General features: G+C 41.7%; 1 protein-coding gene and 1 pseudogene across 1 annotated transcript; both read right to left on the bottom strand.

Moving 5' to 3' along the window:
* Positions 1-1,066: 1,066 nt before the first annotated feature.
* On the bottom strand, positions 1,067-3,615 carry LOC139470780 (cholinesterase-like). The gene is made up of 2 exons (XM_071253071.1): positions 2,070-3,615; positions 1,067-1,415 (listed from the first exon to the last, which is right to left on the bottom strand). The coding sequence occupies exons 1-2, from the start codon at positions 3,560-3,562 to the stop codon at positions 1,187-1,189; spliced, it is 1,722 nt and encodes a 573-aa protein (XP_071109172.1). The 5' UTR covers positions 3,563-3,615; the 3' UTR covers positions 1,067-1,186.
* Positions 3,616-8,502: 4,887 nt separating this feature from the next.
* LOC139470840 (cholinesterase-like) lies at positions 8,503-10,809 on the bottom strand (annotated as a pseudogene).
* Positions 10,810-11,190: the final 381 nt, after the last annotated feature.

The following is an 11,190-nucleotide window of genomic DNA, read 5'->3' as shown; positions in this document are numbered from 1 at the left end:
ACTTCTATCAGTTTCGTTTCCCAACATCGGTTGAAAGATCATGAGCAAGCGAAGACGTACATGGGTATAGCTAGGACACCCAAAACACTGACATTTAAGGGCGGTCAATTTAAGTGTACACACGTTGTTTAACATCACAGCCACTCGCTCAGTGACAGGTCAGTAGACGGTTTGACTCACCTTGAACAACTGCACTGAGAAAGACGGGTATTGTGAAGCGCTCCTACAATCTCCTGTCTGACACTGTGAAGAATGTCTGCATTATACAGACACGGGCGGTATTTCGTTAGACTAACATTTCAATAGTTTACTAAAAGGAGCCCAAAGAATCCCATCTTTTCCAGAAGTGATGAAATCTGGACTTGCACGAATATTGTGGACTTGCTTGGGTATTTTCGGAATTTCGGATTTAGGGATCTTGTTTGGCTTATTTGATGGACTAACACTGGATCCGAGTTTTAGAGAGAGTTAGGTAATGTTTACATATCCATACCCTATTTGTCACTGTGAGAGGGCATGTGTCTGTGCTGTTGTCTTACCCCCTGAGTAAAGACAGGTGTTAATATACACAATCGGTAGGTCAGACAGGCTGACCTCGTTTTATTCGCTTTGACTGGATAACCGTCAAAATTCCGATTTGATTCTAACTGAAAAGTGACATTGCTCTTCGTTTGAAGCCGTTTAAACTTTCAAGAAATTGTCTTTTTTTCAGTAGACCGAAACATGTCTAATGCTCAGCGGGGATATCGTCGGAATGTATTTATAAATGAGAGACCTCCATTAACCCAGCATTGACTTGTGGTATGTCAGCTTCAGGCAGTATATAGAAGTATAGTATATTATGGAATCTTCCAACTCACGAAGAGCAACATGTCTGCATGAATATAATTAATGACACATCATTTGTGTAAGTTATCCTCTGTCGTCACAAGTTGTCGACTGTAGAGTGTATTGGGTAGATGAGAGAAGTCCCTTGTGTTAACAATAATACCTTGTAAGAGGTATTAACTATGCATGTTATTACTATGTATGACCACACACAAGATGGACCAAACACCGTGCCCTTCGTTATAATTTTAATACAGTTCCTCGTGAACTACAAGATCCTGATTTGGATATAAATTGATCGTAAACAAACCTACACGGCATGAAGTCATTCAGCGGTTTTATTATTGAATGGTTGCGGTCACCCCACCAGCATGTCTGTGCCTTGGTGTCCGATGCCTGGAGCCGTGAGTTTAGCCCGCTCGAGCTGAAAGAGCTCCGGCATCAGATGGAGCCAGAAGGAGACACGTTTAGCCTGCAGGTGATGCTCCAGGGTCATGTTGGTGGTGAAGGAGAGGTAGGCTTCATCCTGGCCGTCAAACTGTTCCCATGTACCACCCAGGGGAAGCTGCACGGCTGAACTGGGATTTCTACAACCAAACCACCCCCTGTATACCAGGATATATCCGCTGTCATAATATATCACTGTTACGATTATTGTTAAGTTGATTATTTATCGCCGAATTTATTACCGGAGTCAATGAATTACATTTTCGATTGATACCATTATCTTTTGCCGAATATTGAGAAAGTTGGACATTTTCTGAAAGAACCCGGTAATACAAACATGTGTAAAATACCAGTGATACGATATTATTGATGACAGCTGTGAGTTATGTCCCTTCTGCAGAATCACATCATGGCCTACATGCCTTGTGTGGGTTTTGTCTGAAATATTAACCACAAGCTTCGCAAATATTTTGTTCGCCATGTCCGTCCTATATTTAAATTCACTAGAGATCCCTAAACAGAGGAGTTCAGTATTCCTACCACATTTCTGTCAACACTTAACTCCACGATCACGTCATTCCGAAACATCTTGCTGGACTCCCTGTAATCGATGTAAAATGTGTTGCCCTTGTCAATATTGATTCGCTACTAAATTGTCAATGTGTGTGAAACGGAAAGAGAGTTTGTATATTATGTTTAAAATATATTTTAGGAAATAAATTTGAACAAATAATTAAGAGGATCAATCAATGTGTAACTAGTGCATAACTGTCTGTAATTCTTTATGTACCTACCCTGTTTTAGCAAACGCCGTCAGGAAGTTTACAAATGTGTTTGACAGGGTCTGTTCATCCTTTGTGATGGGTCCGAAAAGTCCGAAGAGGGATACTGATGTTGAACTGAGGCCAAACATATATGGAAGGTCGAATGCATGGTACATTCCCTGTGTGCCACTTCCTGCAGAGAATGATGGGTAATGATTGAAATAATAGAAATAGGTTTTGCCCCTCCCGCCATTTTTTCTGTTGTCGGAGTGTCGCCGGGCATACGCGACTGCAGGGGCGACGAATGTGACATCACCGTAAGTGTGGAGAACATCATTGATATCGAGGGTTTTCTGGTTCTCTGTTCGCGGTGACGTGTACTCGTATGATATGACGTCAGCCAAAATGGCGTCATACTGTCCATAAGTTGACTTTAAGATATTGGGAACGAGTGTTTTGTCATAGACGTATGTTGAATTCAGTGTTTCAGCAGTGGACGTGTTATCTCGAGCATCGGAAGATCTAGCGTTCTCAAGCAGTAGCCCGCCCTCGTTGTTATTGACACCAACCAATGCGTCCATGCAATAAAACCCTAGATCTGTGAGGTACGTTACGTTCTGGATCAAGGTAGCAGGATCAGCTGGCATGAAATATCCATCAACAACAGGCTCGGAATCCATTCCATCCGTCGCCGTGAGAAGAACACTAGCAGGTAGGCCTCTTAGACAGGCAACGGTCTGCTTGTCTGTCGCCATCCCAGAACAATTCACGGCTGAGGAAATTTGGTCAAGCTTCTCTCTGTATCTTTTGTCATTCGCCCAATACGCTGTGGCAGCTCCACTCTGCATTATAGCTCTTTTGAAGAGTCCCTTGGACACAGGAGACAGGGTATGGAGGGACACGCTAGCTGACCCCGCAGACTCCCCGACAATGGTGACACTGTCAGGATCTCCTCCAAATGATCCAATATTTTTCTGAACCCATTCCAATGCGAGAACCTGGTCAAGTAACCCAAAGTTACCCGGAGCTTCAGCGTTGCGTGTTGAGAGGAATCCGAACACACCCAGTCTGTACTGGACAACCACAACGATGACGTCCTCCTCTGTCACCAGCTTCCACGGCTCATACAGTGGAGCACCGCCCGTCTTAAACGATCCACCATGGATCCAAACCATAACAGACTTTCCAGAACCTCCGGATGTTGGTACATGGACGCCTAACGTCAGACAGTCCTCGCTCGAAGGAATATTCAAAATGCCGAAGCCAAAACCTTGCTGACTACAAACTGGGCCATACTGTGTGGCCTGCCAGACTTCTATAACACCTGGATGTGGACTTGGCGGTCGGAACCGGAGTTTGCCAGTTGGAGAGAGAGCATAAGGTATGGCATAATAGGCGTTGTACGTCTTGCCGGTCGGTGAGGTTTGGGTGACTCCTTGAATCTTACCCCAGGGGCTTGAAATAAGAGGAGCAGCCTCAGCATAACAGAGAAAGAGGAGAAGATATAGAATACACTGTGTCATTCTCGAGATATGTGTACGACACACACCTGAATTCTACTGCTCTCCGCTGATAACCTATCAGTACCGGTGACGTTTCTTATCTTACTCCAACAAAATGTGCTCAATCATAGTTCAGCGGAATATGTATCTAGGGAAGGAATATTCTAATACTACTGTGTGCACGACCCACTTTCATTTCAGATAATATACTTAACATGTTCAGCCTTTATGTAAAAACTGACTCCAATGGGTCAGCTCATTACACTGCTAACCTTCACAGAGCGAGGTCCGTACGTCGGACGGTTCACACTACAAGGAATGTTTCGTTATAACACTCTTTCATATAGTGCGAGTGAGAGATAATGTGGACGCATGTATGCTCAAATGCCTTTCAGTCACGAGTAACATTATTTGTAGATTTAACAAACATCATAAAGAGGTGAACGTTTCTGTCCAGAATTTCTCCAGAAATCATTTACATTGTATGTCATTGGCTTCAATCAACGCAACGGGGAGTATTTTAAAGTGTTGTCACTAGTGGAATAAGTATTGTTGACGTTTTGGCACTAAGTCCCAGTGCGGTATCCTTTGACTTGGACGCCCATAAAATACTAGTACCATCTACGTAGGTGAAAGTATCATCTACGTTTACAGATTACACTTTCATCTACGTTTACAAATTACACTTTCATCTACGTTTACAGATGACACTTTCATCTACGTTTCCAGATGACACTTTCATCTACGTTTCCAGATGACACTTTCATCTACGTTTACAGATGACACTTTCATCTACGTTTACAGATGACACTTTCATCTACGTTTACAGATGACACTTTCATCCACGTTTCGAGATGACACTTTCATCTACGTTTACAGATAACACTTTCATCTACGTTTACAGATGACACTTTCATCTACGTTTACAGATGACACTTTCATCTACGTTTACAGATGACACTTTCATCTACGTTTCGAGATTACATAAAAAAACGTGAATATGAAGGGGTTAGAATCACTCTATAAAAAGAGTATAAAACTATCAAAAGAATCATCACACCAATACTCATCATCATCCTATGAAGCACTGAACTTACAATTTTCAGTTTGTGTTTACATTTTAGCGGTGAAAATTGGAAATGACCTCAGTGTGTAGTCAAATACGAAAAAGGCCAAATGACAGACAATAAACAACTAACATTGCCAAAACACTGAATTAAATTAAAAGTAGTTAAGTGATCATATTTATTTAAAATATAAATGCTTGTATAAACTTGTATCCATCTAGCCAATGCTTGTCATAAGAGGCGATTAACGGAATCGGCTGACTTAGTTGCCGCATGCCATCGTATCCGAATTGCGTAGATCGATGCTCATGATGTCAATCACTGTATTATCTAGTCAAGACTAGATTATTTAGAGACGGCCTTCATATAGCTGTAATATTAGTGGGTGCAGCGTTTAACAACATACAAACAAACTCTTTTCGTGTATTGTAGAATCGTGTAGTTTATTCATATGGTAATTGTGTAGTAAATACTGAAATTATGCGAGTATTGTAAAGGTAATTGTGGAGTAAAATTGTAACAAAGCGTTATAATATTTTTCAGCTTTTACTATGATGCATTCATAACAGAGATCTCTATATATATAATGTACACTGAACCGCAAAAGAAACGTCACCATGGATAGATTTATGAGAAACCTTATTTGTACAAACACTGTAAACATACTTTGAGACATATTAAAAAGATCAAACTAATCAAAACTGATCACTAAGGTTGAAATGAAAGTGTCAAATGTTCTTAAAGTGAAACACTAGTCTCTGAGAAAATGACATCACAAGTCAGTGTCTCGTGTGTCCGCCATGTGCATTGATGACTGCAATGCAACGTCGATACATGGAATGTATGAGGCGGTTGATGAAGGCTATAGGTACTTGTGCCAACACTCTGAGGAACGCCTGACGCAGTTCAGTTGCAGTTGTCGACCTTGGTCGGACGTCATTCAGCCGTCTTTGAATCTCGCCCGACAGGTGCTCAATGGGATTTAAATCGGGTCTGAGGACAGGCCACTGCATGGTTCTCATGCCATTCTGCTGGAGGAAGTCTCGTGTTGATCTCGCAGTATGGGCATGGGCATTATCATGCTGAAACTCGTGGTTGCGGCGACTTGCGGCGACGTGTCAAATGAGGTATGGCGTGTGGTCTCAAGACTTGATCAATGTACCGAGCTGCTGTGTCACCATTGCGTCTCCCTGGACCGATGTTCTTCAAGACCACAGGGCCGTCCCTCTGTGCAGGACCCATTCCACCCCACACCATGATACTCGGACCACCCCAGTTCGTCTCACGCTGGGGATAAACGGAGAGCCACACAGGTATACAGAGGGGGACCGTCTGGGGGGAGACAAATACGAAACTCCAATCGTGGTGGAGTATAAAAGTGTTGCGGGGAATACTATATCTCCTCAACATGAACTGTAAATAGAGAATCTCACCCGAGTGTCTTTTGATATCAAATATTTCAACACGAGTTGATAAAAGTGGAAAAATTCCGAGGCTTGCCGAGGGTTTTTGCCACTTTTATCAACGAGTATTGATATATTTGATATCAAAAGACACGAGGGTGAGATTTTATTTATCATCCAACATCATTCTTTCAACTTTTTCAATTTGTAGATAGTAATTAGCAGTGTCTTCAGTGTAAAAAGTACTTCAAGCAGCTTCAGTAGCAGAGCCATTAGTGATGTCAATTGATTGTGACGTCATGGTAACCAGTGACGTCACAATGGTCTGCAAAGCATTGTGGTGTAATTTCATTGCAGCGATATCTACAGTGTAGATATCGCTTGGTCTCATCCAACCGATATCTCCCGTGGGAGCCAGTTTTGGATGATAATAGACGTTAACCACCTACGCCAGTGAACTCTTTTGTCATGGAGGACAATTGTGATAATCATGACTGGACAGAAAAGACAGGTGAATGAGTACCTATTGTCCTGAACCTGCTAATGTCGCTATTATGGACCCCATTACATTTTGTTTTCACGCAAAATACTTTGTATGTGTCTTCTGTGTCATACTGTGTATGTGAACATCATCAGTTGAATTGTGACTTGAATTAACAGATGAATGTGTGATACCTGAACTGTATCCTGTATTGTACTGGAATTTGTATGTGTAGATATGTAATATATTTATAATTAGTAGTATTAGAGTAGAGGTTAGTGTGTAGTTTAGTGGATAGTAATAGTGGTTAGTCTTAGTATTAGCAGTGGAGAGTTAATAGTAGTATTAAAAGTGTAGTATTTTAGTTGTCGTGTAATAGTTGCATAAGTATTAGTTTAGTATTAATTTAGTATCAGTAGTATTAGCATTGGTTTATGTAATTAAAAATCCGTTTTTGTTTTCTTTCACTTTGTAATACATTATTATCATTAACTTTCTTTTGGGGTTCTATCATTTCTCCTCCCACAAGTGCAGATCGTTTGATAATAACGGACAGCCAATATTCAATATATTCAGAAGATTTCTGGTCATACTAAAATATAACCCTAAAAGAAAAAACGTGCGGCCATTTCGATCTCACACAGGTATCAAGCACGTAGACGTAAGGTAAGGTCTATTGTCATGTGAAAGATACCATTTCTCTGTTTAAAATTGGTTGGTGTTATCCCAGCACAACATGCAAGCAGTGTGTGTTTGAAACAAATAATCAACATCCGCTGAACACATTGAAAGTATCCGCTATTATGGGTCTTTTGAATGGTATTATCATGTGTACATAATTATGTAAACATGCTACATTTCAAAGAGTGAAAATTCACAAGAACTTCGATATGCCTTCCTTGTCAACACAAACAATGCTGGTGTCATCGCCGTGACACGACTTGAAAATAAACTGTGATGTACATAAGTACGCTCATGTAGGCACACGGAACTTCTAACATGGTTTAGTTCAGCAACACTGGTGGAGAGATAATGAAAATACAAATAACGTGGGTGAAGGACACCCTAAACACTGACGTTTGCGGGGAGTTCAATTTAAGTGTCCATTCGTTGATAAACCATCGGAGCCACTCGCTTTAATTGGTGACAGTTCAATAGACGGTTTGACTCACATTGAACAACTGCACTGAGAAAGACGGGTATTGTGAAGCGCTCCTACAATCTCCTGTCTGACACTGTGAAGAATGTCTGCATTATTCAGACACGGGCGGTATTTCATTGGACCAACATTTCACTAGTTTACGAAACGGAGCCAAGAGAATGTTATAATTTTGCAGAACTGAAGGAATCTAGACTTGCAAATTTATTGTGGACTTGCTTGGGCATTTTCGGATTTTGTTTGGTTTAAACGGGATATGCATTCTTGATCAGAGTTTGACGTTTCTGAGAGAAAGGCCTTGAAAGTCATAAGGAATTCATTCGGTAAGGATAACATACCAAAAGGACATTATGTAAATCCAGCTGATAGTTTCAGGAAACCGAAACATGTCTAATGCTCAGCGGGGATATCGGCGGAATGTATTTATAAATGATAGACCTTCACTCACCCAGCGTTGACTTGTGGTAGGTCAGCTTCAGGCAGTATATAGAAGTATAGTATATTACTCTTTTATGGAATCTAGACAGAGATTCCAACTCACGAAGAGCAACATGTCTGCATGAATATAATTAATGACACATCATTTGTGTAAGTTATCCTCTGTCGTCACAAGTTGTCGATTGTAGAGTGTATTGGGTAGATGAGAGAAGTCCCTTGTGTTAATAATCATGCCTTGTAAGAGGTATTAACTATGCATGTTATTACTATGTATGACCAAACACCGTGCCCTTCGTTATAATTTTAATACAGTTCCTCGTGAACTACAAGATCCTGATTTGGATATAAATTGATCGTAAACAAACCTACACGGCATGAAGTCATTCAGCGGTTTTATTATTGAATGGTCGCGGTCACCCCACCATCATGTCTGTGCCTTGGTGTCCGATGCCTGGAGCCGTGAGTTTAGCCCGCTCGAGCTGAAAGAGCTCCGGCATCAGATGGAGCCAGAAGGAGACATGTTTAGCCTGCAGGTGATGCTCCAGGGTCATGTTGGTGGTGAAGGAGAGGTAGGCTTCATCCTGGCCGTCAAACTGTTTCCATGTACCACCCAGGGGAAGCTGCACGGCTGAACTGGAATTTCTACTACCAAACCACCCCATGTATACTTGTGTTACGTTGATTTGTCATCGTCGACCTTATTACCGGTGTCAACGAATTACATTTTCGAAATGATACCATTATCTTTTGCCGAATATTGAGAAAGTTTAAAAATTGATCAGAGAAGCTGAAAATACAAACATGTGTAAAATACCAGTGATAAGATATTATTGATTACAGCTGTAAGTGTAAGTTAAGTTAAGAATAACACCATGGCCTACATGTCTTGTGCGGGTTATGAATGGAATATTGACCTCAAGCTTCACAAATAATTATTTCGTCGCTGTCCGTCCCATATTTAAATTCTCTAGGTATTCCTAAACAGAGTTCAGTGTTCCTGAAATCCGACACATTTGTGTGAACAGTATTCTCCACGAACACGACATTCCGAAACATCTTGCTTGAACACCCCACCCCACCACAAAATCGATATATATATATTATCAGTTTGAAATATATTTCAGTAAGCATGTACTGATGTGAAGAAATAAATTAAGAGGATCAATCAATGTGTAACTAGTGCATAACTGTCTGTAATTCTTCATGTACCTACCCTGTTTTAGCAAACGGCGTCAGGAAGTTTACAAATGTGTTTGACAGGGTCTCTTCATCTTTTGTGATGAGTCCGAAGAGTCTGAAGAAAGATATCGATTTTGTACTGAGGCCAAACATATATATACATCAAATCCATGGTACATTCCCTGTGTGCCACTTCCTGCAGAGAATGATGTGTAATGATTGAAATAGTAGAAATAGGTTTTGCCCCTCCCGCCATTTTTTCTGTTGTCGGAGTGTCGCCGGGCATACGCGACTGCAGGGGCGACGAATGTGACATCACCTTAGGTGTGGAGAACATCATTGATATCGAGGGTTTTCTGGTTCTCTGTTCGCGGTGACGTGTACTCGTATGATAAGATGTCAGCCAAAATGGCGTTATACAAATGGGTTGACTTTAAAATATTGGGAATGAGTATTTTGTCGTAAACGTATGTTGAATTCAGTGTTTCAGCAGTGGACGTGTTATCTCGAGCATCGGAAGATCTAGCGTTCTCAAGCAGTAGCCCGCCCTCGTTGTTATTGACACCAACCAATGCGTCCATGCAATAAAACCCTAGATCTGTGAGGTACGTTACGTTCTGGATCAAGGTAGCAGGATCAGCTGGCATGAAATATCCATCAACAACAGGCTCGGAATCCATTCCATCCGTCGCCGTGAGAAGAACACTAGCAGGTAGGCCTCTTAGACAGGCAACGGTCTGCTTGTCTGTCGCCATCCCAGAACAATTCACGGCTGAGGAAATTTGGTCAAGCTTCTCTCTGTATCTTTTGTCATTCGCCCAATATGCTGTGGCAGCTCCACTCTGCATTATAGCTCTTTTGAAGAGTCCCTTGGACACAGGAGACAGGGTATGGAGGGACACGCTAGCTGACCCCGCAGACTCCCCGACAATGGTGACACTGTCAGGATCTCCTCCAAATGATCCAATATTTTTCTGAACCCATTTCAATGCGAGAACCTGGTCAAGTAACCCAAAGTTACCCGGAGCTTCAGCGTTGCCTGTTGAGAGGAATCCGAACACACCCAGTCTGTACTGGACAACCACAACGATGACGTCCTCCTCTGTCACCAGCTTCCACGAATCATACAGTGGAGCACCGCCCGTCGTAAACGATCCATCATGGATCCAAACCATAACAGACTTTCCAGAACCTCCGGATGTTGGTACATGGACGCCTAACGTCAGACAGTCCTCGCTCGAAGGAATATTCAAAGCCAAAACCTTGCTGACTACAAACTGGGCCATACTGTGTGGCCTGCCAGACTTCTATAACATCTGGATGTGGACTTGGCGGTCGGAACCGAAGTTTTCCAGTTGGAGAGAGAGCATAAGGTATGGCATAATAGGCGTTGTACGTCTTGCCGGTCGGTGAGGTTTGGGTGACTCCTTGAATCTTACCCCAGGGGCTTGAAATAAGAGGAGCAGCCTCAGCATAACAGAGAAAGAGGAGAAGATATAGAATACACTGTGTCATTCTCGAGATATGTGTACGACACACACCTGAATGGTACCGCTCTCTGCTGATAACCTATCAGTACCGGTGACGTTTCTTATCTTACTCCAACAAAATGTGCTCAATCATAGTTCAGCGGAATATGTATCTAGGGGAGGAGTATTCTGATATTTGTAGAATTTATTGCTCACACGATCCTCTTGAAAAAACAGACTTTGTCTTTCTAATAAGATTAAAAAACAAGTCTCTCATCTAGAACCTGGAACAAACATATCTGAAAATCCCCAAGCAACTCTACAATACTTTGGCCAGTCTAGACTTCTCCAGTTTATTGTGCATTATATGCTAAATAACAACAACAATCATATTTTCATTTCAGATAATAGACGTAACATCTGCAGCCTTTGTGTAAAAACTGACTCCACTGC

Source organism: Haliotis cracherodii, unplaced genomic scaffold (assembly GCF_022045235.1).
Source record: "Haliotis cracherodii isolate W230 unplaced genomic scaffold, xgHalCrac1.p SCAF_21, whole genome shotgun sequence".
NCBI classification, from domain to species: Eukaryota; Metazoa; Mollusca; class Gastropoda; order Lepetellida; family Haliotidae; genus Haliotis; species Haliotis cracherodii.
The sequence above is the reverse complement of the archived record's forward strand: the minus strand, read 5'-3'. Positions and strand labels throughout refer to the sequence as shown.

Bases quoted from the DNA above. Each gene is read 5' to 3' on its own strand.
- LOC139470780 (XM_071253071.1), bottom strand. From the start codon at position 3,562: ATGACACAGTGTATTCTATATCTTCTCCTCTTTCTCTGTTATGCTGAG. The intron at 1,416-2,069 runs GTAGGTACATAA...GTTTGGTTGTAG, and splicing joins ACGGCGTTTGCTAAAACAGG to AAATCCCAGTTCAGCCGTGC.